Here is a 26658-nt window from a genome sequence, read left to right as displayed (position 1 = left end):
AACCCTGTCCTAAAATACACATGGAACAGATGATAGCCAAGATAACTATAGTTCAAAATCATAGCTGGTCCCTTTAGAGCAAAAGAGCTGCTAAGATGTATAGCACTTGCAGGAAACTAAAAGTAGTGGTTGCTTGTCTGGGCTAACATACAATTATGCAAGAGAAGCTCAAAGCTGTAATTCTGAAAAAAAAAAACCCAACCAAAACCAAAACCCCAACCTTTTATTTAGTGAAAACACTGGAAAAAAGTATAAGTTAACCATTTTTCAGTGTGTCTTAAGAAGCATAAAGTATATTCCTGCAGTTGTATACAGTAGCTCCAACATTTAACAACATAATTTGTGAATCTTTGCTTTCTTTCAGACCACTTGAAGATGGCTGCACATAAAAGAAGGCTTCTCAGATGAGTTACAGCAGTCGCTCATAGAACAGGAGATAGGCTTGTGAGCTCAGCACTTTTGATGCAGACACAGCTTGTACATGGGTATCACTGATGTGGAACCACTGCCCATTTACTGGTTCAGTTTCTAAAGCTGTGAAAATAAGAATTTAGGAGTAAAAGTTATTACAAAGAACTGAAGCAATCAATCCTGTTACTGTTCTTCAATAAGAAATAACTTGTAAAATATTTCTTATTATTATTTACCTTGAGGAGATTGTCCTCGAAGGACAAGATCAGAGAGATGGTTGTTCATACTTCTCATTTTAGCATAAGCAGTGTAGTGCCCAGACCTCATTGTTCCACTATGTTCAACAACTCCATAGAGAGAGTACAGTACTTCTGTATTCCCTTCAGCCACATTCTATACAAGCAAAAATTTAGGTATTCAGGTATGGGGTTTTAAACAAGGCTAGAATGTAAACTCTTCACTTTGCTTTGCTTTGTTTGCTGATGAAAGGGAAGCTGGTCATTACAGATTCATGCAAGCACTACAGCTATGAACAGGGGAAGTACGCTTACTCAACTACAAGTTGCGCTTGCGAGTTATCCTGTATTATCACACAAAATAACTGAAGCTTGACAAGTGTTCTGCAAAGATTCTGCTGAGCAGCTTAACTGTGAAAGCACATTAGACATGGGAAGGGAGAATCTGTTTTTCCACTTACTTTACATTTAGCTGTACAGAAAGGAGCCAAGTCTATCACTTCTGGAAACTTGATATGCCTGTTAACCTTCCTTAGATTAAAACCAGCCTTAAAGAGACAAAGTAGAGGAAAACCCCATAATGTTAAAATGTAGCATATTAAAAGCATGCTTAGTTAGTGCATGTTTCAGGTTAAAGTTTCAACAATACAAAATTAGTTTTACATGACACAAAATTAGAAAAAAGCAACTCTCCCTTCCCCCCTCCTTCCCCCAATGCCCAAGGTTTTCCAGCATTACCTCCTTGCCCTCGTGTGCTGCACTGGAGCACAAGTTAAGACAGCTCTTCAACTTGTTTTTATGGTAACTTAATGGTAGCAGAAGTGGGAAAAGAACCAGCTCTAATGTACTTATATAACTACAAGGACATCTTTTGGTTCTCAGATACTGTAATATGCCTGAGGATCTGATTTTATATCATCAAAACTGATGTCACTTCTACTCCCCACTTATTCAAATAATCTCCCAGTATCAAACTGGAAAAACAAAAGGAGATGATGACAAATGTTATTTTCTTAATCATGTTACTATCTCTTGGAATAGGCTACACATTTCCATTTTCTCTGTGAAATTGTTTTTCATCTACTTAGAGCCACCTCCCTTATCTTTCAAGTATTTTGACAAAAATAGGGAACAGCTTTAAATTTAGAAGAGGCAATACCGTCTCCCATCCCAATTCCTCTCCTCTTTCCTTCTTGAAAAGCTAAAGCCCTAAATTAAAATTTTTCCTACAACTTGGAAAAAAGGTAGGCCACTTTACTTTGGTGTCTATAAATAAGACTTAAGTTGCATTGCTTTCCATTCATCACTTTCCCCACACTCACCCTCCCAGTAAGGCTTAGAATCCTCTCTTTTCCAGTTCTACTGACCTATTTGTTACATTCATTTAGTAAGGGACCCTATTCTATCTGTACTGAAATTTAAGAGTCCACAAACTGCTGTAGTAGCAGGAAACAATGCCAAGATACTGCTGAATATGCTAAGTGATAACAATAACGAGGGAATGTATAGCAAATAAGCTCAAGGAACAGTGTCTTCCAGATAACTAATGGAATATTCTTTCAGGAAAACACACTCCAACTCCTCAAAGGCCACAAAACCCAACACTGTGCACCAATGCCTTCCAAACCTTGGGAAAACAAACCAAAACCAGAACAGGCTTATAGGAAATGAAAATATGCTAACATTAGTTCTAAATTAAGCTAGTACTATGTGCATACATACATATTAAACTGATACTATACACATACACATTTTTGCAATATCAGCCTGGTACTTACCTGTTGAAACCTCTTTAAGTGAAGAGTTAAAATTGGAGGAGCAAGAGAGATTAACATCTGCTTTTTGGCATTAGTATAAACATACTTCTTTTCACCTGCAGAAAAGAGAAAACATCAATGATTAACATGTAAATGAATGTTACAGGAAGAATTTGTTTAATTTTCACTGTTTACACTGCTAGAACGTCATCTACTACAACTGAGAAACTGAATATTCCCCTTTGTAACATCACGTTAAATGATGAACTGTACAACAGCTGCCATCTTGCAGATCCTGTATCACAAAAGTAACTGCTCACACCATGCCTGAGCAGTGTCAGCACAAGCAGTGCTTGTTCTCTACAACTCTCACAATCAGAAATTGCACGCAGCTTTTATTGGCCTTTTCAGCAAACACCAACATGATTTCCCTGTGACTGTCATAGCAGAATTTTCACATTTGAGGAAAGAACAGAAGTCACCTACTAAACAGTTACTCCCTACAATCATCCACATAATGATATTTTAGACTGAAATGCCCTTTCCCTCCCTCCAAACACACTTGCTCACTCTTCTTTTTGCAGTCCTGCAGTATTTGTACCCAACCTTGCAAGCCTACTATGCTGCTCAATTAAGAACTTTTATTAATCTGTGTGAAAGAGGTTCTCACAATCTACCCACTGAATACTAGTTCCACTTTAGGGACATTCCCCCCCTTACCCACCCAAGCAGCAGATAGGGACATATTTAAAGTTTTCTTTTAAAAGGTAATTTGTCATACTTTTTACGTTCTTCTTTGGTCCATAATGTCTTTGTGTACATACATCACAGAGTAGTTTATTGGTCTCAGTAAGCTTTTCATTACGGGTAAATTGATACAAACAGTGATGGATTGAACCTTCTTCGGGGTTCAGACCTTCCCTGTTTGCAAGAGTACAAAATGCTGTTTCTGGATCTTCAGTTGATACTTCACATGTCTTGACAGGAACAGTCTGAAGGTCATCTAAGGTACTTGTATCAGATTCATCATTGGCACCCAAGTGTAGTTCTGAAAAGTCAGTAGCAAGCTCTTCCTCATCTTTATTTTCATCATCCTCATCTTTCAAAGATAGGTTGTCAAGGCCATTGACAAACTTCATAGGAGAATCTAATCCTTCCATAGGGAGATCCATGAGAGACTCACTTTCTATACACTCTTGTTCTGGCTTTCCTCTATTTTCATGCATGCTCTGAACTTCTGTACTACTTCCCTGTACACTCAAGTCTTTTTGAGTTAAGCAGTGATCTCTGCCATCATTTGATGATTCCTCTTCTCTCTTCCTATCAGGAGTTTCAGAGTTAATTTCTGCCTCTGATTCTTGGTTATACTCGATGTCTTTTTCTGATTGTTCAGTTGCACAGATATCTGTTAAGCGAAGCACCTTTCCTTGAAGTTTTTGCTGGCGGCGCTGGCTCTGCAAATTGGAATACATAATATACAAAAATACAAAAACCAGAGCAAGTTTACATGATATTTAGCAATTCTTACAATTACTTTATCAAAATTTTTGTAGCATGCCAGAGATGCAAAGGGTGGGAGGGGGGGGCAAAATCTGTGATTTGATGATCAGAGGTGATCACAATTCAACCAATACTGAATTTATCCTCACTCAGATATAGTTCCCAGTGCTCCTTGTATTTTGAAGATACTGTGTAACAACTAACAATTTCCTTTGTATCTCCTGATACTTTCTTATGTCAGTATTCTAAAGTTTTGCAAATATTCTTGCAATCAATGACTAGAGAACAGCTGGCTGATACAAATTAATACTACTTCAGACAGGCAACAAAAATTCCACATTCCTATGGATATTACCTTATTCCTAGCACAGCAACTCTTAACAGAACATGTAACATTTTAATAGCAAAGATGCAGATAAAATAGGTCTTTTCAGTTGTGCATTTGAGTGAGGAGAAATTTTGAGCTGTCTCCTCTTTCATCTAAACCAAGGAAGCAGAAAGAATTTGTTTTACCAGAAGTTGCAAGCACTTCAGTAATAAGAGTGAAATACTTATCAAAACCAACCTTAGCTTGTTTTTTGGCCTGTTTCTTTGCTTTTTTCTGAAGGTGCTTACTTGTACCAGGGGGCTCATCTCTCTGCTTAAGATAACAGTCATTGTTTTTGTCCTCTTCATCTTCAGATTCCTTTTCTTTGTTTTTTTTAATGTTTCTCTCATTTGTGATTTTTACTTTCTGGAAAAAAAAAAAAAAGCAAGCCACAAAACAACTACAGAAGTAGAGATGTTACTGTCCTGAGTATTAAAATATTATTCCAGAGAAAACTGCAGGGATGAAATGTTATGTGAGTTTTCAGCTCAAGATATAACATTCTAGTAACTGTAACATACAACTAACTCATTTATGCCACCCCAATGTTTACAAAAGAGGTGTCTCACTCCAGAGGGAGTCCACATGAAACAATCACTTGCAGAAAGAAACAGTATGAAAAAGGAAGACTATCAAGGGCCAAATTCTGAACCTGTAAAGGGGCAACATTACCTTTGGCTCTAACAGATGTAAATCTCATTAAATGCACTGAATAGTAACATTTTACACAAGTGGAGACATTTTCATTTGAACTGCCTGCCACAGAATTTGTTTGCTTCTGCTAAAATGAAATCTGTTTGCTGCAGGAGACACACGATCCCTTTGGCTGAGGGGTTTTCATTTCCATATTTACTCAGTAGCTTTTGTGTGAGCAGTGCTATGTAACAAATCTGAAATATTACATATGCAGACTATCAATAGGAAACACAAAGCAAATAAAGTATTTTGAGTGTCTAGGGATCGATCAAATAAATTAATATTGATCAAATAAGTATTCACACACTATCCTACCGTTTCGTAACTTTATTCAATAACCTGAGTATTATGAGAAGTATTCTTGCACTCAATGCAGAAAAATGGATGAAAAAAGTAAAAAAAAAAATAAAATAAAGGATTCTAGCAACCACTAGACACCCATCACTGTCATGCAATTTAGTTCAGTTTTACAACAGTGAAGATGAATTGGGAAACATTGTTCTTTGCAACTCAGTCTTCTACAATAGTGAGACAACACTGGAACATACTAGATTATTCCCCAAGCCAATCTCTACATTAGAAACATTAACTGACAAAGCAGGAAGATCACAAACAGACTACCAGTAATTTTCCAGAGACAATTTATGAGCCACAACTTACAGGAATGACTCATGAAAATCTTATTCTGTATCTTTCTGGGCAAATTTATAATTTTAACTTTCAAAAGAGACATTTAGAAGGATGCATAAATCCATTCCCTAGTGATTATATAATAAAGGTGTTTTCATATAAGCAAACAAAAACTAAGCCAAAAAGCAAGCATGTACAATTTCTTACCTGATCATCTAGTACAGGAAGTGACAAATCAAGGAAAGACTCGTGGACCAAGGATACCTTTAAATGAATATTCAAGAGACCAATTTAATTTTCTTTGGAAGTGACTGGCTTGCTGTCAATAGGTTTATTTGCATGTAGCCTTGTTTGCATTCAGTGCATGCTTTCACTTGTGCATACAAACGTAAACCACAGGTAATCTACCTTCACAAACAGCTATCCCTGACCAAAATCTAGCAGTCATATTACCACAGAAATAATTTACAAATTACAGTTTTCTAGTGGCCCAGAATGTGAGAACCCAACTTAGGGCCTATAAGATTGACATCTGCGATCAGTCAGGAGATTCATCTAGCCCACTCACTAATACCCTTACTTACTTCATTCTCAAGATGCATTATCCCAATAGTGCCTTCTTGCTTAACTATTTTCCTGGCAATCCCGCGGTCATTGCAGCGTGGGAAAGGGAAAGTACTGCATCCAGTAAGAGTTCCTGCTTTCTCTCAGGACTTAAACAACTGTCTGAAGCTAAAAAACAAGCACCAACTTTGTACAGGTGCCCTACAAACAAAACCAATTTCCTCAAGTTATATTTTCAGTGTAGCACATGGTCTGAATTTAAACTTGTTCTTTATCTTCTAACCTAATCATCTGACGAAAAAGGAAAGGACCCTCAGCAGCACACTGCTGGTAGCAGAACAATTCATTCACTCTACAATTTGTAGCACTGGAAGGTGTTTACTAGGAATCTGAGAGTGAATTCCTCTGGCAGAGGCAGCTTGCTGTTGCTGACCTCTTTTTCTGGAAGGCTTCTGAAAGGAACTGAAAGATTAACTTTATAACATACAGGAAGAAAGATTCCAGCCATACCATGCCCCTCTGAAAAGTATGCAGCCAGTCAACTCTTAGAAGTATATTAACTGAAGCAAACCTCTCCAGTTTCATTTATGTCTCCATATAGTTACTTTGGGGTTCTCCTGCAGATTACATAAAATTATACTCTAGGCTATTCAAAGCAGGTAGTTTACTTACGGTTCTGCATTCCTCACACATAATTGTACTGGTTAATTCTCCACCAAAGATTCGATCTACAACGCTTTGTATTCCCTTTTTCTTTTCATATTCTGAGAATTGACAAAGTGTATAGTAAAGTTAATAATATTATATATAATATCCTGGCAACCAATTTAGTTATGGCATACCAAATTAAAAAAAGAAAGAGAATACAGTATGCAAGATGTATGATGTAATGCGTTGGCCTGTTGTGGTTTCCTCAGGAAGTACAGCAAGATTCTTAAATTAAGATTTGTTTGTATATCAAAGGAATGGGGACAAAAACACATTTGCAGAAGACAGCTTGACTGAACCAACACCTTTACCTAGTTTCTCAAACGCATTTCCCTATTTTCTCAGAAGTACTGCATCCAGTAAGAGTTCCTGCTTTCTCTCAGGACTTAAACAACTGTCTGAAGCTAAAAAACAAGCACCAACTTTGTACAGGTGCCCTACAAACAAAACCAATTTCCTCAAGTTATATTTTCAGTGTAGCACATGATCTGAATTTAAACTTGTTCTTCATCTTCCAACCTAAGTCATGTTGAAAACTTTAAAAATTCTTTTGTTCACCGTTTGTTTTTTTTAATACCACTGTTAAGTAACAATGGACTATTAGGACTGAATAAATCATTACATTCATGTGCTAATATTTTTTACATAATATTTCAATGATTAAACACTACCCAAACATATTTTAATGTATAATGTCTAGAGAATCAACCCTCTCTTTCACTGTTAAGAAGGAAATGCCACCAAGTTCAGTAAGACATTTAAATAAACAGACTAACCCATTGAGCCTTATATTCTAGATACACACATATTCAACAGAAGGCATAAAGTTGTACACTTAAACATTTATCTTTTAATTGATATTATTACTTTGTGTACTTCAATGACACAGAAAATTTTAAATTATCACAACATCAGTAACATGTATTTTACCTTTAATTTTCTTTTTAAGTTCTTCTTCATTTTGTTTGTTAGAGTCAGTCAGCGCCTTCAGTATTCCAACACTTACTTGCTGGAATTTTCAAAACAAATACACACTGTAAAATTTCCTAAACTAATTCAGTTAACTAGTTCATTTTACAAAATGTTTCAAATGGAAGAAAAAGTTTAATCTTCACCAATTAAGAGAATCAATACAAACAACACAAACACCTGTAGAGATACAAAGTAGTTCCTGTGGATATTAAAAAAATAATCAACCAAGAAACAAGCTCGCAACCGTAATGTTGCAATTAGTATGTACGAAAAAAATCAGTCTAAGGATGAAATACTTCCCCAAATTAAAACTGGCAAAAAAAAAAAGAAAAAAGGAATTTCTACAAGTGAACTTTCAGGCATTTCAGAAATTAAGACAAAAGGACAATCTTTAGGGTGACTACACATACTCCAAACCCACTTTTTCTGTAGAAGTTTTGAACAAGTCAATCTATTTCTGAAGGACAACAGACATTTATATCAGAAGTGTTGAATTAACTGAAGACATTTAGAGCAAGCAAAATTGAATCCTTCTACTTAATTTTACTAGAAAAGCATAAAGAATTACCAGTACACTGCTTTCCAAAAAGGCAGAAAATATTATTACCTTAGAAACCTAAACAATGTGTGCAATATATATAAGACACATAGGCCACAAACAAACTTCTCTCTTTGAACAGTTTTGTTAAATGAAAACAGTAATGCCTGTGATTGCTCCTTTACAACCCCACTGCTTACAGGCTGCCCAGTTTTATAGCTTTGTTGCTAATCTGCTTCAAGTAAGTGCTATGGGCAGCATAAACCACTCTACAGGGGTTAACTTATCTCAGAAAGAACGATCTTTCTCCCTTCAGCAGAGGAGAAAGTCTTGGTCTGGGGCATGTAGCAGAAATGTATGTGCAACTATGAAATTAGCACTCACTTGGATTTCTTCTGCTCTCATTCCATCAAGTAAGTAACGAAGCAATTCATGACTGTCTTGCTGCTGATAACCTTTAAATCGTATTGCTCTGTTAAATGAGACAATAATTGTAAAGTATAACTGAACTTAGAGATAGACAAAGTAAAAACAATTCATACCAGACACAAAACCACAAAATCTCAAGCAAGTATGTATATAAAAGCAACAAGTGTCTAAGATGGTATTTTCCAAAAATACGAAGCTAGCTAATCAGAACGTCACTGAGTATCTTTAATTTTACTTCTATTCATTTATATTTTGCTCTTTATCCTCTTCTTTCAAAACTTGTTAAGTATTATACAAATTTTATATGCTGTGATGTGAGCTCAAGGAAAAATAAAAGGGAGAAAACTGACCTTCTTTTTAAACAACTAAAACTTTTTTCATACTCACTAATGACATGCAATTGTACAGATACTCACTTTTTACAAACCTGAGCAAAAAGTTCCTTAGGAGTGACTACCCCTTTTTTTGTCTCCTGCATTTCTGTCAGGAACTGATACATGGCTAATGTCAAAGGACCTGGTTGATCTAGTTTTATCAGCTGAGGTTCCTGTTTTAAACAAAAGCAACAAAGTTGTTTTGCCTTAATTTGGTGACAGACATTCTGGAGTAAGTTTTTCCTTATCTAAAACACTTCTTGAAAACATTATTATAAAATAGAATACACAAAATTCCAAAATGGCAAAAACAATCAACACATGGTTTCTCATGAGATGATGCCAAAATGTTGGGCTAAGAATCATTAATTATTTATTGCTTAGTTGCAACTCTGCATTTCTTGCTTTTATTAGAAAAAACCCCACCAATTTCTTAAAATGCACAACCCTTCTTTCCCATCCAAATCCCTAACTATAATGACAAGTGCATTATTTAAGCTAGTGCTGCAGACATGCTCTAGTTTCCTATTTTGCATTGAGACAACTGAGACCATAGCAAAAGTTACACATTTTCATCCTTTAAATAACTTAATCATAATGTAAATACTCCTTTGATGACAACTAATAGTTAAGAGTATTGAATCACTGCTCTTTTACTTTGAAAGAAAGACCTCCGTTGACTTCAGAAGTAGCTTTATGGTGAAGTTCCCACTGATTTTACATCTTAATCTTGTTAGTGTTTAGCTGAAACAGCTTTAAAATTCAGAGATGAATATTGCTTCTTTCTTTAACAGATTGGAAGGGCAGGGAGAAACATTATGAAGGTCAAAGCATACATACCATGAATAACTCAGGTGATTCAATCTTAACTGTTGTGCCACGCATTTTAGCTTCTTTAAGCAGCTCCCTCAGGACTGGAGTTTGTGATAAATTCTGTAGGACAGAAAAGAGAGAAAAAGATTGGTAACTAGGGAACAAGAAGGGCAGGTGAGTTCCACTGGTCATGGAATTTGTAGCAACCAGACTAGCAGCAATTTATTTTTCCCAAACACAGAACTAGAATGGTAACTACCATTCTGGAAATTCTAACACAGTTAACATTTAAAGGTGCATTCCATACAGCAAACATGACTTCCAAGTGTCCTCTCTATGTATTGCTTTAGATTGCAGAAACCCTAAATGTACTATTCTACAGAGTGATCTTTTGGCAGTCTGTTTACTAGTGTCTGTTTCTAAAATCAAGCATATTTGCTTAGTTTAAAACATGTTTAAAAAAAATTGAAAAATCAAAGTTTACTAAAACCTCCAAATACAGTGGGAATTTTGTTCAAGTAAAGCTTCAGTATCAAGAGCCAAAGAGCACAAGATTACATGCGAGTTTTAATACACATGAAAGAGCAAGTTTATTCTCTCCAAACACCTCTTAGCCGAGCAAGACACACAAGATGGCAATGCAATATGCTCATCCTGTTAATAATTTACTTTTATTTGATTTCCTGTTGCTGACAGAGACATTTTTGTTTCAGTAAACACCCACAGTCTTTGGGTATTAATCTCTTATATTTCAAGAGGTCAGCAAGGGTGACGTGCCAGACTATTTCATTTTTTTAACTAAATTAGGAAGTTGGCATGCTTAATCTACATCAGTGAAAGACACTGTCCCTCAAAGACAAGGCAGTTTGTTACATTTTCCCTTAGAGCATGTCTGAACCTGCAGCTCCATTTCTTCATACTTCTCTGGGCCAACACACTATTTTTAGAAAGAACCCATCATTCTTGGCAGACAAAAATAACATTCTAATTGGGTCATTGTAAAATACTGGGGGCGGGGTTTTTGTGGAGTCATTTGTTGGGGTTTTTGTTACTCAAAGGTTTTTTTAAGAGCAGCAGTAACTACCATACCTGCATCACTGCATTAAAGAAACATGTATTCCCCAAGTTACTAAGTCCCTTCACAGCCACTTGCGAATTAGTACTTGGATGAGAATTCTCTTCTTTAAGTGAGACTTCCTTTTCTTGCTCATTTTTGCTGTCTTTCTCTACTTTTTTATTTTCAAATTCTTTGTTCTCTTCTTGTTTTTCTACTGAAATGAAAAAAAATACATATTAACCCAGTAACAGGAAATGGGATAGGAAAGTTATTATAGGCAGCAGTAATCTACAATGTTTAAAACTTAAATGTATGATAATTAGTTCTGTAACTGTATAAATGTAACGCCACCAGTTTAGGTTCTTCAACTGTCCAGGTAACAGGAGTTAAAAAATAAACAAACCAAACCACCACCAACAATGAAATAATCAAGAAACCCCTGAAATGCCATTTCAGATCAGCACACAAGTTAAACATGCCAACTGGCCCACAAGCCATTCATGCCAACAACCTCTGAAGCTCTGCACGTGTTATCTGAAATTTCATTCCTGTTGCAAAACCACCTATGTTAGGACTTTATACAACAAGAGGGCATCTGAGATAATATTCCTTTTGACATGGCACTATTGAAATGAAATGCACAGGCCTCCCACTGTCAAAGCATTCTCATGTTCATTTCATGAACCTAAACACATGAAACTGGAAGGTTTATATTCTTCAAGACACATTAAAGACACTTTCCCCAAAATTACTTTGGTGTATACCTCAAACTTTCGATGACCTGTTTAATAAAACTGTAAGGGAATTCCAGGTAATTTTCAGAATAACACCCACACTGGTTAACACCCACACTTGTTCTGCCAGTTTGGCAGTCTATTATTGATTAGATTTCTGATAAAGAGGGCTGTGAGCCAAGGATAACTCTAGAATAAAGTAACACCAGCTCAGAGGAAGCAAGGAAAACAGACAATACAATCTTTGCAGGTGGACAAGAAACAGATGGATGGACAACAGATGGAACACCTGAAACAGACAACCGCACCCAGGTATTCATCTGTTTTCCTGTTCAAACCTGAGAAGAAAATTTTGGCAACCAGTATGAAATTCAAATATCGGATGTAGAGAAACTACATATCTGGGAAAGACTGACCAAAACCACTCAAAGATTCTGGTCCCTGTGGGAAAACCTCAGCTGCTTCAAGAACAAATATTCAGAGACAGCCCCTTGGCATTGCTGGATGGTTATGATTTATTTCCCAAGGAGGCTATGATTTCACCCAAGTGTAGGATGGTGTTGGCATTTTTTATAGCTATGAGTTACAGCATTTATTTTGATATGCAAATTATTCCAAGTTTTCCAGTGGAAATGCCTTGTATAAAAACAGTTTTGCCATTGTGGAAACAGGGGGTTTTACTGGGTTTGTTTCATTTTAAACAACCATGTTTTGCAGATAGACTGCAGGCTGAACACGCTGTTTTAAATGCACTGCAACTACCTATACTAAATGTACAGACCCAGCAGACAAATCTTCTTGTGTACTCCTTCCATTAGGAGATGTGCTGCAACAGCTGGAGACTTAGTCATTCCAGCTGATACATTCACAAATACCTACAAAAATACTTAAAAAGAAAATCAGATCAAATGATCCTTAAGCAGTGACAATTCTCCTTCAGATCAAGACAAACCAAGCAATACTGATGACTAAACACAGCACTTCCAAGTACTGAAAGTCAATTCCTTACTCACAGAACAACTGAACGTCACATTTAAAAAAAACCAGTCACATTAAAATTTTATTTTTTTCCTCCTATTTCTGTATTTCTGGTCTGTAAAAGTTTAGAGGACACTGAGCAAAATCCTGGTCCAATTAGGTCCACGGGCTAGGACATGTGCTATCAGAATTCTGGCAAGGGCGGGGGGGGGGGGGGGGGGGGGGGGGGGGGGGGGGGGGGGGGGGGGGGGGGGGGGGGGGGGGGGGGGGGGGGGGGGGGGGGGGGGGGGGGGGGGGAAAAAAAAAAAAAGGGAGGAAATCAGCTTTTTACTTTACCATAAGGTGCTCCAAAAGTTAAATCTAATTTAGTGTGCCTTCTAAATTTACAGTACTGTCTCCTACATTTAAAGGATTTTCTGAATTATGGTATGTATACTATAATTACTTACCTGTACATGATGAGTCAATACAAACTTGTTTTCTAACATAATCCACAATCTGGCCCAATCGGGTTGAAGTGCTATATGGAACTTCATTATCGCATATGTAGCACCTGCCTCCGCCCCCCCCCCCCCCCCCAAAGAAAAACAATTAATTTTTTTCCTATTGTTTAAAAATCCTAAACTCTTTGCTTGTTTGATGCAATTCATTACACAAAGTTACAAAACTACAAGTTTTATTTTAAGATTTAGAAGAGTTCAATCTATTCCTGATCAAGAAAATAAGAAGTTTAAAAATTATCTTTACTAAATGATTTGGGTGACTGGAGGTTGCAATTTACAAATATAAATTAGACTCTTAAAAGATGTGCTTAGAAATCTTGTTGCAAGAAAAATAAATGCAGGAAAATTTTACCAAAATCAAGAAACTAAGATATCAGGCCCTAAATAATTACTTACAAATGTTATGGCATGGGAAAATATTCTGAGAATTCCAGCCAAGCAAGTACTTCGTTATATTTAAATTGGATAAGAAATAAATCAGTGTCCTCCATTAATCCTGCACACTTTTATTTGCTCTTCTGCTGCTGATAGAAACATATTTGTTTCTTTACGAGCAAAGAAGCACGTGGTTAGGCCACTAATCTCTTTTAAACAAAATTTTGAGAGAAGCTGCCATGATAAAGGCTCAAGTAAAAGTAAAATTCTGACAGAACACATACAGCTGAAGGAGAGTTCTATGTATTGATTTTGTAGTTCTGCCCAATCAGCTCTTTGAAGAGGTAACAAAAGGTATTGAAGAGAATACTTCTGCACTTTGAAACACAGCAATTACAGTTCTTAGGCACAAATGCATTTAGCAGATTTCACAGTTACGGTAAGTCAGGCTCTATTTTCTGATATGAAAAGCAGCAAAAGCCTATAGCAAAGTGCTTCCTTAAATTTCCAGCATCCCTGGAATTAGCTGCAATTTTCACATTTCTTCATGTCTCATTAAAAGAATCGGCTTGACTTTTGGATCCCTAAGTATGTATTTTTTGTCTGTCTGGTTAATTATAAAAATAGTCATTCTCACTCCTGGAATAACAAACGAGTTACTTCTATGGGCCATTTTAACATCATAACCTTTCATCCCTCAAAAATTTTGTAAGTAACCTTCAAGGAATCAAGGGATTAGAAAAAGTTTTTCAGTGATGGCTGTTTGACTAGTGGGGGAAAAACGTTAAGTATATCCAACTGCTATGTCATACCAGTACTGAAAACGCATACAATAGCAATTGTAAACCCAAACCAGCAGAACTTAATGAATTACTAGAACTCTCCTCTTTCTCCAGGTTCAAAATGTTTCTTTCAACTGTTTACAGGTACTATTCAAATCCAATTTCAACCACATATGCATGCACACCATAGAGAGATTTATTCATACATTCATAGCATTAACAAATTCTGATCAAAACTGCTTTTGCTTTTATATACTAGGCCCACTGTGAAATACAGTTCTTGATTGTAGGTTTGATTTATAACAATAATTTATACCCAATATATCAATCTCTGAATAATTTCTTGTGCAAGTTTGTACAACCAAGAGATTCTAGAAGGAAACAAAACATCTTGCTTAGAGAATGTCCTCTCATTCTCAAGTACTTAGATTTAAAAGTTATGTAAGTTTTAGAACAGAAAAAGTAAAGCACTCGCTTCAAAACCGTATTTTTAACACAAATTTAAATTCACAAAAAGAAGTTTACTACTTCATTAGTAATACATGTTATTAATAATGTCCATTTCCATTCTAGAGTTCAATAAAAATACTGATCATTACACATGAAAGTGCTAAATATGGCTAAATAAAGAGATAATGTTATATAAAATGAACATAATGACAAATAATAAGTTTAAAAAGGTTACTAAGAAAAATTAAAACTCTAAGTCAGGCACAGTATTTCTGTAGAACACAGTTTAGAAAATTAAGGTTCCCCCTTATATAGTAATGCACTATTCCTTTTAAGAGAAGGAAATACAACCAGGGAGATGGAATTTGTATTGATTGATCCAGTAGCATCTTGTAATTCTACAGCTGTGCTTCTTAACTATACATATAGTTTTAAGAAGCCATATTTATTGAGAAAATAAAAATAATTAAATTTGTCACTGTGTGCACATCAGAAAGGAGCTTCTCCTAAGGCTGAAAATTAAGATTTAGAGCTACATATCAACATTAGTTTCCATGTGTCAGTATTATGACCAAGCAAAAGCAGTAAAATATGAAGTCAACAGCATTTGCTAGCTGGTCAATTTCAACTTCAATTATGAAAAGTTTCTAGTTACAAATATTACAAGAAAGTAATACTTATTCAGCAAATCTCAGCAAAGACTGCTGGGATTTTTGTGTGTGGAAATGCTTCATATACATCTAGAGATAAATCCTAGAATTCACAGAGAAAAGAAAACACAAATTACATCCCAGCCTCTGTTGCCCTCTAGCTCTATCTTATAACTGTTGCCTGACAAACTCACCACACACTCCAGTTGTCCAAACTGAGAACCAAACAATGGGGATCTGATCTTGGCGTTGCATAATGCTTTAAAGCGTGCTGTTCTTGAGAATTTCTGCCACAGCCCTATAAAGTCAATAACCAGAAGCGTCACAAAATCCAGTTGACTATCAATGAAACAAAGTCAGAGTATAAACAAAGTATTAAAATGAGAACTGTTTAATTATGTTAACTAAGTAGGATAAACAGATGGGTCGCTATTTCAAGACACTTATTTCTGCAGAGAGAAAGGTAACTTACTGGGTGCAGAATAACCATAAAGTTGCTCAGGGACTGAACATCTAATTTATAAATTCCAGTTTGAACAGCTTGAAGAACGAAACAGAACAAAAACCTCTTCACCATGCAGAGTTCTAAGTTTAATAAACTAATGTGACCGTAAGACCTTTTTGTAAAAATCACAAATTAGGAACATTAACATAAATTTTTATTTTCTTAGCAAAATAATTTGGACTTTCTAGGAGAGTAAGTCCTCAAGATTGTGTTTTAGCCTTAAGTCTGCTAAATGCCTTTGTGCCAAGCTGCTAAGTACTTCATCTGCAATTCAGAGCAGACATTCTTTAATCACACTAAAATACACAAAATCATTTATGTAGCACCACCTTTAAAATAAAAAAGTGATAAGAGTTTAATCAGAAGCTCTCTTGTTCCACTATATTGAGGCACTGAAAGATATTGAGACAAATCAACAACAAAACAAGAGATACCCTGTGGCCACATTTTAGACATAACCATATCGAAGGGCTTTCATCAGTCTCCTCCTCGGATTTCTCTTGTGTCTTATTGTCTGCCTTGCAGTCCTGACAAACACGCCATTCCACGTTCAGCAGTGCCTTTTTCAGATGACCTTGTTCCAGTCCTTTACGAATATGCTTGCACACAGGTGCTACAAAATAAAAAGCATAAGGATATAGGCATCATCACAAATGCAGATGTCTTTAGGCTTCAGAGACACAGGCAGCAATCCAGAAGCTAGGATAGCCTTTCTAGAGTCAAAGAAACATTGACAATTTACCACATATATCAGAAAGAAACCCTTATTACCCCCATTCACAATCCAGGGATATTGTTGCTGCATCCTTAATTACTGCATTACTAAAAAAAAAAGAAAAAAAAACAACAAAAAACCCCAAAGTATCACTCAAATCTACATCTAGTCAGAGGAGTTGACAAAACCTTTGGATACAAACCTACCTACTGTGCCAGGCTGTGGGCTTCTATTATTGTGGCGTTACGATTCCCACACCTCCCAGGGAGCAGCCACAGCCCACTGCCACGGTTCCCAGTCACCAAGGCAGCACCTGGCTGGCCTATAAAAGTGGAGATTATGGAGGTTACGCTTCCAGCTGAGCTGCCTCAGTGAAAGTATGCAGCAGACTATGATAAAAACGAATGGCAGAGTCATCCTACCTACACCATTATCACTTTGCACTACAATACTACACCCTACTTGGAGCTGCACCTTCTGGGCCTGGTGTGAACTCTTATCTATTTAACCAAACTCTGCTAAGAATTGTTACACGGAGAACAGGCATCTGTTGCTATGAGCTACTATCAGGAGTTTGTCTTATTTCTTTTTTAATTTTTAAGTTTGTTGGTTACACCAACACTTGAGCAAAGAGAAGCTGCCTCTAAGCTTAAGTCATGTACAGAGAAATTGTGATTGACAGACAACGCATACACAAACTGATTCAAGTTCTTGCAAATAAAAAATGAAGGAACATAATTTTTTTTTTTAACCGTGTAGGTTTCCAAGACATTTATCATCAGCAGCCTACAGTTCTTCACTATTTGCAGTTACAAACGTCTAAATTTGCAAATACAGGGTCAAATATCTGACATACAAAGAATTACCTCAAAAGTCGAAAAGCACAGAGTAAAACCCATGCTAAAAGAAAAACACTGTATGTACTTAATATGTTAAAAAAAAAAATTACATTTTTCTGAAACTACTGTTGAGAAGAATTATATAGTTGTTTATAGAATTCAACTGTCTTAAGCCCTTTGCTACAGAGATATTTTTACTGCTCAGGTAGCATAACAGCCCTGACTTTGTCTTTGTTGAGGACTATATGCTAGATTACAGCCTCAAGATAGCAAACTTTTCTTGGATGAGCTGAAACCGGTCAAAAGTTTTGTACCTACAGTTCTGTTTCTGTCCAAGACTATAGGATTTTACCACAGTACAAATGCTAGCCAAGGAGAGCCAAATACGGATATTTTGATGCATTATTTCAGCCTTTTTAAAAAACACAAGCTTCATCTACAACTTCAAAACTGTTTTTTAAATAAACCTTTTGTATATTGGCTGCTTCTATACAGTGGAATTATTCACTATGATCAGTCTTGGTTTACATTTGTGGCTTTACAGGACTTCGTCAGGGTAAGCTAGCCTATTTTAAGCCACAGAAGCGTGATGCCATCAGCAACTTCACCATAACTGATTTTTTTTTGCTGGAGAAAAGTGAGGAACAGTCACAGCAGATATTGATCTTGACTCCAGAAAAAAACAAACAAAACCCCTAAAAGCAGCTAAAAAGCCATAGGAGACAGAAGCTACCACAAGACCAGGACAAGCAGGAAACCAAAGTAGAATAGAATTGGATTTAAGATAAACAGGCCATCACACTGAGCCTCTCGGCTAAAACTGCAAGTGCTCTTTCTTCCAGCTAAATTAGCATGGCTCAACTTGTTTCCCCGGTCAGGATCAACAAAAAAGATGGGAAAGACAGAATCTGTGACCTGGTAGACAAGGCGGTAGAAGAGAATGCTATGCAGCACAAGGAAACACAAGAGCTAGAATAACCAGGGTAAACAAGATAACAAAATTTCAAAACAGGGGTGAGATCCAGCTAGAATGATAACACTAACAATTTGGGATTTTCTCTAAAGGAATCGAAGGCAAGGAAGAAAAAAAGGTTTTAAGGGAAAAGCACTATGACTAGAGAGCTGAGGTGTCCAGGGCTGGTATCAAGTTAGTTGCTAGTGTAAAGACAAGTGGCTTCACAGAAATATTTTAATCACAATCTTTTTTTGCTGGAGTGAGAACCTTCTGCAACAAAATCTGCATTAGGAAAATGCTACTTAAACTTATCACGACAAGCTTAGCAGCTCACTCTACTAACCCTTCCTATTCTGAGGAATTTTATATGATTCAACACAATCTGTGTACCAGTAAAGAACTGTGTGTCTGAGTTTCCTGAAAACCAGAAAATAATGCTGGTTTTCAAGACAGGATTATTATTTTCTAGCATACTTAGAAAAGTAGCAACATGAATATTTCTTGGTAGACTTCAGTTTCAATTATACGAACACACACTTTGTAAATGAGACTTCAAAGTCAGTGACTAGTATAAAGGCCTTCTAACATTAATGAATTTGCAAGGCCTCTGTGAGGTTAAAACAAATATTAGGACCACAGACTTCTCTGAGGACACATACCCACATACTCCATATCCAGAGTCTCGTCAGACTGTGCAGTTTTGCCTTTGATGCGTTTCTTTCCCATATTTGTAGTCTGTTAATTTTTCTTACATGCAACAGTGACCTAGCAAAGAGAAACAGTAAATTAGAAAGTGGGTTTTGGTTTTACTTCTTCATTGCTTAACAATGAATTATTTCTATGGCTGAGATGTCCCTTGAGATGAATTAACTTGTTTTAATTTCACATTTTCAAAAGAAAATAAATTAATTATACATTAACATGAAACAATTGTAACTGTTGTAGAGGCAAGATCACAGTGTGAATTATAAAAACCAAATGATCTAAAATCTTAAATCAAAAGCGTTGCACAAAAGAACAAGATGGAAAACTGAAGCATCAAAAATCCTATAAAACCTTAGGACTTGTACTAACTAGTAACACAGAGATTTTTTGGAAAAAGAATTTTCTTTGTCCCATTTAAATCTTCAAGTTTTTTGCAATTACAGTCTTTCAGTTTTCCTTACTGCAAATTCTTTGTATCTTTGATGAAGTCCGACACATGCAAATATGCTAATATATCGGAAAAAATACAGACAATGGGAGTTCTGATTTTTCAGTTTCTTCACTGGGGGAGATTTATCATCAACTTCCCAACATACCAAGCAAATAATTCAGATAGGGTCTGATATTTGGTATGCCTGTAAACCCTTCTAGACAAGAGTGATCTATCACTACAGAGTCCTAAACCAAGTGCTTGCCTTCAGAAAGTTGGCTACTGCACATACGGTAGGACATTTTTAGCTTCTAGTCTGTAGCCCCTGTAAGGCCCTGTGCCTTATTGCACGAAAGATCAGGTAAAGTAAAAAAACTGACATGTGCTGTACAATGAAAACGTGCAAGCTGAAAGGGTTCAAAATCAAGTCTCTGCAGTCTTAGGCAGTCTTTGCAGACTGGCCTAACCCTGCTGTCCATCCTTCACACAAACATGTTAGCACAGCGCTAAACCTGACTTGTAACATTCGTCCTTTCAAAACCATTTCTTAGCTCATGCTCAGCAGCACACCAGCCACAGAGAACAGCTGCCCACTTGCAGCTGTCACAGCCAAAAAACGAAGCCAGCCCACGAGAATCAGAGAGAAACTAAGGTGGGAAAAGTTTAGGTGTGATACCCAGGCAGGCCTTTTTGTATGAAAAACCTTTTTGAAGCATGCTTTTAGGACAGATTACCCAGTCATTAAATGACAGGTAGGCAGCCACTTCATTAAGAATGGAATTACCAACTTTTGCAACTTAGCGTTCAATCTGTTCACAAAAAGAAATGACGGTTCATCCAACAAACTCCCTCCACAGCTCATTTTTCCACAACAGGCTACAATATTTTATGAACAACTCTAAACTGTTAAAATCCTTGTTAAAGTGACTTTGCTCCTGCCAGGAAAGCAGGCCAGCACGAACACATGGAGCTGTTAATTTAAGCCACGCTGTGTCTGGACAGACTTGTCTGACAGGCTCTTCACCAGCCTTTTTCACGGAACGGCCCACGCGAGGAAACGCGCTGCGGAGCCCAACAGCCAAAGCAATGAAACAACCGTTGTATTTACTTTTTTTTTTTTTTTTTTTTTTTAAAAGTAAGAAAGAGCCGTCCGCAAACGACCGAGAGTGCACCTGCGTCCCACGGAGACCCGGGAAAAACGCCCGCACAGGCTACGCCTGCGAAACCACCGGGGCGCGGCGGGCGCCCGCCCGCCCCAGGCAGCCGGCCGGGCCCCAGAGGCTCCGCCGGACACCCGTGGCCGGCGGGGAGCCCACGCTCCCCGTCCCGCGGGCAGCGGCGGGGAGCAGGTGCGCCCCGGGGCTCGGCACAGCCCGGCCGGGCGCTCGGCTCGGCGCGTCTCGCCCCCCCGCCCCGGGCCGCCCCACTCACCCCGTCCCGCGGGCCGCGCCGGGCCGGGCCTAGCCGCGCCGCCCACGTGCTCCCCGGCCCCGCCGCTCACGCACTCGCCCACCGCCGCGCTGCCCCGCCCCGCCCCGCCTGCTTCCGATTGGCCCGCGCCCGCCTCCCGCGCCTTCACTGACAGGCGCCGCAGGCAATAGGGAAAGCCGAGCGTCCCGGCCCTGCGGAGCGCCGGAGGAGTGAGAGAGAGTCCCGGGGTGGGGGAAGGAGGACGGCCGCGGCGGTAGGAGCGCGACGACAGGACCGGGGTGCTTCCGTCCCTCACCTGCCGCTGCCGCGGGGCGGACAGCTCGGCGGCGCATGGCTCCGTCTCGGAGCAGCCCGACAACTTCACCTCATCCCCAGGCGGCTGGGCGACCGCCACCGGCTGCCATCCGCGCTTCCGGCGCGTTGCATTGTGGGGCCGTGAGGGCACGGCGGAGGGGAAGGGCGGTGAGGGGCACGGGCACGGGGACGTGTCGGCGCATGCGCGGGCACCTGGCGCCTCCCCGCTCCGCCCCCGGTGAGGGGAGGGGGAGCTGCCACCGGCCGGGCCCGGGGGCCGGGGCCGGGCCCGACGGGTGAGCGGAGGCTCCCCACGGGTGAGCGGAGGCTCTCCGAGCGTGCTGACGTCCACCTCCGCGGCCGCCAGAGCAGCAGAGGCCGCCGCGCTCCGGGTGTGCGGCCCCGTGAGAGAGAACTTGGTTTGGTGACCCGCCGCCAACCGCATCCTGTCCCGCCTCAGGTCAATGGAAACCTCGCGGGCTGTCGCAGGGTTCCTTCGTGCTCCCAACTGCCCGACGAATACCAGTTCGTTTTTGATGGGCTTGGTTAACAAGGAAGGGTTCGCGTGATTTCCGTGGGGGTGGTTAGTGAACCTTGTCCCATATTCAAGCCCTGGTTTTCTTCCCCGATTTCCTCTTTGCTTAGGGAACAACAGAAATGAGTAACCGAGAAGAAGCTGAGATACAACTTTCAGAACTAGATTTGCTCTCTAGCATGTTTCCTTATGAGGAAGAGTTTGTGGTGACTGACCAGCTGGCTGTAGCAGAACTGAAACACTATGCTGAAAACGAGTCTGCAGAGATGCCATCTTCAAAAGTTCAGTTTGTACTGAATGTAAAACCAGAGGTCACCAATGCCTCTATGGTATCATAAACACCTTTCTATTTTTTTTGTTGTTTTGTGGGATTTTAGGGCTTACTTGAACTGAACATTTGCTCATTTGTTTTTAGGTGGAATTCTCCATGGCCTGTGCTTTACCATTCAAGTATCCAACTGTTCTACCAGAAATTACTGTGAGGTATGGCATTAAAAGTACAGCTAATAAAAACATTTAGAAGCTATGGTGTACTACATAAATACAGTTATAATAGGAAAAAGCAGTCCTTTTTTGATAGTTTACTGTCAAATTAAGCCAGATGGACAACAGTGTTGAAGAAAAACAAATCTGCAAGGTTATGATTTCTCTGGTGTCCTCAGCAAATAAGTGAGAAAAATGGGAAAAGTGTGGAGGCATGCCATCTTCTGTACAGAGGGGTTACATGTAGATACTGTTCATAGGTCTGATGCTCAAGAAGGGAGACTGTTGTCCGTTTTGACAAGGCTTAACACTAAGTAAAGGAGTGAAAAGTTACTCAATGGTCTTATTCTTCCCTTGTCAAAATGCTGTTACTCCCAGGCTCCTGTTATTTTTTATTGGAACATTTCTGTTTAAAGAAGTAGCCTTGAGTATTACAGGAAATTAGTTCAGCCACCGTATGTACTTTTCAAATACCTTTTCCTTGATTTGGATTTACAAATTGGCAGTACTATATGTGAACTCAAGAGTTAGCACACCAATTGAATGCTAATTAAGACCTTCTTATAGCTAATATGACTTAAATATCAATAGCAAGTGCCTACCATCTAAATATGGCCTGATTTTTTTGGCAGCTTGAAGTAAAACTGTTTGAAAGACATGCTAAATCATAAGCATATTCCAACTGCATTTGTATTTTGCTTTTTTTTTTTAGGTCATCGGCATTAAGCCGCTCTCAGCAGATTCACCTGAACTCTGATCTAAAAACGTATTTGATGCAAAACTCCAGTGGTGAGCCCTGCATGTTGAGTGCAAGGGAATGGGTTAAAGACCATGCAGCTGCTTACATCGGCAAAGAGCGTTTGTCTTCCTCAGTGACAACATCAAATGCCATGCAGTCAGAAGACAACACGTTCACTCGATTGTGGATCTACAGTCACCACATTTACAACAAGCAAAAAAGAAAGAATATTATTGACTGGGCCAAGGAGCTCGCTCTGTCAGGGTTTTGCATGCCAGGGAAACCAGGTGTTGTTTGCGTAGAAGGTCTACAAAGTAGTTGTGAAGAGTTCTGGTCAAGGTTAGTTTTTCTTTGTGCTTAAATGCCTTTAATAGTTAGACTATTACATTTTTCGTGTTGTGTATGTGGCCAGAAGGTGGGAAACCCAACCACATTCCAACCTGTAAAGGTCTGTGAAGTATTCGTGTTCATCATAATGTATTTACAACTCTGAATATCCACTGTACTGTTGGTTGCAGCAAAGCTACTAGTACCGCACGGTGCACATTTATTTCTGTTTTATCTTCCTCTGTCTTTCACTTGTATAGCAATGGACTGCAGTACCCCAGTCGTGTTAGATATGCATGCTGTTATATTGCTTTCCATTCATGTTTTATTCTGCTCCCATCATTTAAACTTCTGGGTGGTGCAGACAAAATGAACATTGTCATTTGGTTATAACAGCTAAGAGAGTACGAGAATATGAGAATTCTTAGCACAGGCAAGGCAGAAGTGAGCACTGAAATTGAAACCACATCTTCATGAATTACTTTGTGAGGAATAAGGTTAAGGTTTTTGTTGAATCCTCAGGAGATACAATGAAACAAGCTCCTGCTTATGGGAGTGTTTGCATGTGAGCAGTATTTCTATGACCAGCTAGGGAACCATTATCTCTGTCAAGATATATGTACAAATGGAATTTATTGACTTCTGTGATAATAGCTATTTCATAGTATTTTCTCAAACAGTCTTTATTTTATAGATAGATTCATATTTCTCTATTTGCTTTCAGGGTAAGAAGATTAACGTGGAAAAGAATTCTCATTCGGCACAGAGAAGATGTTTCTTTGGAAGGTGGAGGGCATGCTGAGATTCAGAAACAAAGAAAGTTCTCCACTTTGGAAGAAAAATGTTTTGATGCACATGGTGCCAGAGGAAATCATATGGATTTGGGGCAGTTATATCATTTTTTAGAAGAAAAAGGATGTGCTGACATTTTTCAAATGTACTTTGGGGTTGAAGGGCATTGAAGGGATTGAAGATCACCACAGGTCCAAGTGCCTTCATTTGTAGGTTAATCGGTGTTACAGATCCTTAGCTGTTCTGCAACAGTTGATTGGAGAGGGAATTAATAATTTGTGATTTATATGATGAATCCAATTTTCAATGAAAACAAATATCCAGTGAAATCCTGAATAATGAAAATGACTTTCTGGTTTTAAGGACATTTAGGGTATCTACCTAACTAATTACAATGAGAGCGAATATGTTTGATAACCTACCGGGCAGTTAGAGAATTATAGATGAATGAATAGATGGAATTATTGTGAATGAATGTGTGAATAAGAAGAGACAAAAATGAAGAGTGAATATCTCAGGAGAGGAAATGTGATGTTTACATTATTTGTTACTGTTTACATACATTACATGAAGACTTTTTTGTAACAGTCTTTTCTTCTACTTCCTACCTGAAAGTATTTTAAGTGCTGAGATTCATGTTTTATTTAGAAAAAAATAAAAAGGGAGGGAGCAAGTTCACAAAAGCCTTCTTCGCGCAGACAGGATGAGCTAGGATGCCTACTCTGAGGCGTAAGAATTTTCCACAGGTAAAAGCGTGTATGCAGGTAAGAGAGATGCTGTGGTGCCTCCACCACATCTGTAGCTGAGGACCAGTGTACTGGTCCTGTACACTGCAAGCTGTAGTGTGTTTACTCATGTAAAAGCAGAAGCTTGCCAAGGATTGGGCTCCCTCACAGTGCACTCCAAACCAGTAGAACAATCCTCATCCCACTGAGTTCGCAAACTGGCAGGCTGCTAATCTAAGGTGCGTTACGCGGCGTATGCTTTTGAGTCCTTTTTCAACAAATTTGTATCAACAAATGCTAGTCTGTTTTTTTGCGTATGGGTTCGGTATGTAAATGGTCACACGTGTCATAAAAAGCAGACCTCGGTTGCTTCTGATGTTGGTTAAGTACTTTTGTGTAGATCCGGGGAGGTTCCCGTCTCCGGCGGGGACTCGGGCACCCTTTGCGGTGATGGCATTCCACCAGCGCAGATCCGCCCCTGCCAGAAGCCCTGCCAAGCCGTGACCCCTTGTGCGAGCACAGCAATACCGCGGCTTAATGAAGGGCCCACGGCCCGCGCTTCCCGTCTCCGCGCTGCAAGCTCTGGTGACGGGTACAAGGCTTACGGCTCGCTCAGCCGGAATGACACCGACGTTACGCTTCACCACGACGCGCTGGCGATTACTTAACCCGTTTGCGCTTTTCCTCCCGAGGACGCGGGTCCCCCCACACCGTGCCCGCCGCCGCCTGCAGCCCCCCCGCCACGGGCTGAGGGGGGCGCCCCGCGCCCGGCCCCGCCCTCCGGAAGTGCCGCCTTCCCCCGCCCCGGCCGGGCGCCTCCTCTTTCACGGCCGGTGCCCGCCGCCACCGCCGCCGCCGCCGCCATGGGGGGCAAAAACAAGCAGCGAACCAAGGGCAACCTGAGGGTAAGCGGGCCCCGGGTCCCGCGCCGCCTCCGCCGATGGCTCCGGCGGGGCCGGCTAGGCGGCGCGGCCCGGGAGGGCGGCGGGGCCCGGGCCCAGGCCTGGGCCTTGGGGTCGGGGCTTCCGGCAGCGGCGGGCGGGTGGAGGCCGCCCTTCCTCTCCCGGTGCCGTGGGAAGGGGGCTGTGGGCTGCCGAAGCCCCTCTCCCCGCTCGGAGGCGGCGTTGCCTTCGGGCCCGGTTGCAGTAGCTGGGGCCGGGGCCGCCGCCGGGCTTCGGGGGCGACTGTTGGCCTGGGCCGGTGCCTTGGCGGGGGGAGTGTGGCTGCAAGTTCCTGGGGCGTTTGTACGCGTTTTGCAGAGAGGGGCGAGGGTGTAACTGCGAACCGGAGAGGGGCGAGGGTGGTGTAAGTTCGGCAAGGTACCGGTGGGTACATTTAGTGTGTTTTTCTGTGGAGAGTCTTAGAGTACATCTGTTGTGGTGTCTCCGTCTTGCCACCGGGCCTGAAGTGGTGTGACATCTGTCATATATGGTGCTTGCTCAGGATGGGAGAATTGTGGGTGAAGCGTTGTGTTCAGGTTATGCAATTCTTACAACTCTTCTCCTTCGCGTGTATTTAGAGAAGGCTAGGGAACACAAAGAAGCGTGTCCTTATAGGTGAGGTTTCACGTGCAGAAAAAACAACTGCAGATTACTGTAGATATAGTAGTCAGGTAAAATGTGGCTTATCAGAAGAGTATGGTGAACTTCATCAAGCTGT

The 26658-nt window shown here is 39.9% G+C and overlaps 3 protein-coding genes across 14 annotated transcripts in view; 2 read left to right on the top strand and 1 right to left on the bottom strand.

Moving 5' to 3' along the window:
• Positions 1–202: 202 nt before the first annotated feature.
• USP16 (ubiquitin specific peptidase 16) lies at positions 203–21584 on the bottom strand. Of its 7 annotated transcripts, none has more exons than XM_049835120.1 (18): positions 21400–21584; positions 19198–19303; positions 16464–16642; positions 15719–15822; positions 13214–13317; positions 11085–11266; positions 10023–10115; positions 9225–9355; positions 8764–8851; positions 7800–7878; positions 6834–6925; positions 5805–5861; positions 4470–4637; positions 3186–3858; positions 2426–2520; positions 1109–1195; positions 648–804; positions 203–534 (listed from the first exon to the last, which is right to left on the bottom strand). In XM_049835120.1, the coding sequence occupies exons 2-18, from the start codon at positions 19262–19264 to the stop codon at positions 410–412; spliced, it is 2481 nt and encodes an 826-aa protein (XP_049691077.1). In that variant the 5' UTR covers positions 19265–19303; positions 21400–21584; the 3' UTR covers positions 203–409. The 7 variants fall into 7 exon arrangements, with proteins under 7 accessions (XP_049691077.1, XP_049691080.1, XP_049691078.1 ...); XM_049835123.1 differs by having other exon boundaries at positions 11085–11263; XM_049835121.1 differs by lacking the exon at positions 21400–21584 and adding an exon at positions 21257–21295.
• On the top strand, positions 21288–25375 carry RWDD2B (RWD domain containing 2B). 6 transcript variants are annotated; one of them, XM_049835142.1, is made up of 5 exons: positions 21288–21357; positions 22044–22262; positions 22349–22416; positions 23129–23494; positions 24207–25375. In XM_049835142.1, exons 2-5 carry the CDS (start codon positions 22056–22058, stop codon positions 24442–24444), a joined length of 879 nt encoding a protein of 292 aa, XP_049691099.1. In that variant the 5' UTR covers positions 21288–21357; positions 22044–22055; the 3' UTR covers positions 24445–25375. The 6 variants fall into 6 exon arrangements, with proteins under 6 accessions (XP_049691099.1, XP_049691094.1, XP_049691097.1 ...); XM_049835137.1 differs by having other exon boundaries at positions 21296–21313; XM_049835140.1 differs by lacking the exon at positions 21288–21357 and adding an exon at positions 21654–21858.
• A 422-nt stretch (positions 25376–25797) lies between these two features.
• The window catches only part of LTN1 (listerin E3 ubiquitin protein ligase 1), a 32254-nt gene continuing 31393 nt past the window's right edge, over positions 25798–26658 (top strand). Inside the window, exon 1 of the mRNA XM_049834749.1 lies at positions 25798–25904. Coding sequence (XP_049690706.1) covers positions 25863–25904 — 42 coding nt within the window. The 5' untranslated portion in view covers positions 25798–25862. The remainder of the gene's footprint in view (positions 25905–26658) is intronic.

This window comes from Accipiter gentilis, chromosome 32, assembly GCF_929443795.1.
Source record: "Accipiter gentilis chromosome 32, bAccGen1.1, whole genome shotgun sequence".
Taxonomy (NCBI): domain Eukaryota; kingdom Metazoa; phylum Chordata; class Aves; order Accipitriformes; family Accipitridae; genus Astur; species Astur gentilis.
The sequence above is the reverse complement of the archived record's forward strand: the minus strand, read 5'-3'. Positions and strand labels throughout refer to the sequence as shown.

Bases quoted from the DNA above. Each gene is read 5' to 3' on its own strand.
- USP16 (XM_049835120.1), bottom strand. From the start codon at position 19,264: ATGGGAAAGAAACGCATCAAAGGCAAAACTGCACAGTCTGACGAGACT. The intron at 16,643-19,197 runs GTATGTGTCCTC...TTTATTTTGTAG, and splicing joins TCTGGATATGGAGTATGTGG to CACCTGTGTGCAAGCATATT. The intron at 2,521-3,185 runs GTATGACAAATT...TCTTTTCTGCAG, and splicing joins ACCAAAGAAGAACGTAAAAA to GTGAAAAGAAGTATGTTTAT.
- RWDD2B (XM_049835142.1), top strand. From the start codon at position 22,056: ATGAGTAACCGAGAAGAAGCTGAGATACAACTTTCAGAACTAGATTTG. The intron at 22,417-23,128 runs GTATGGCATTAA...TTTTTTTTTTAG, and splicing joins CTACCAGAAATTACTGTGAG to GTCATCGGCATTAAGCCGCT. The intron at 23,495-24,206 runs GTTAGTTTTTCT...ATTTGCTTTCAG, and splicing joins TGTGAAGAGTTCTGGTCAAG to GGTAAGAAGATTAACGTGGA.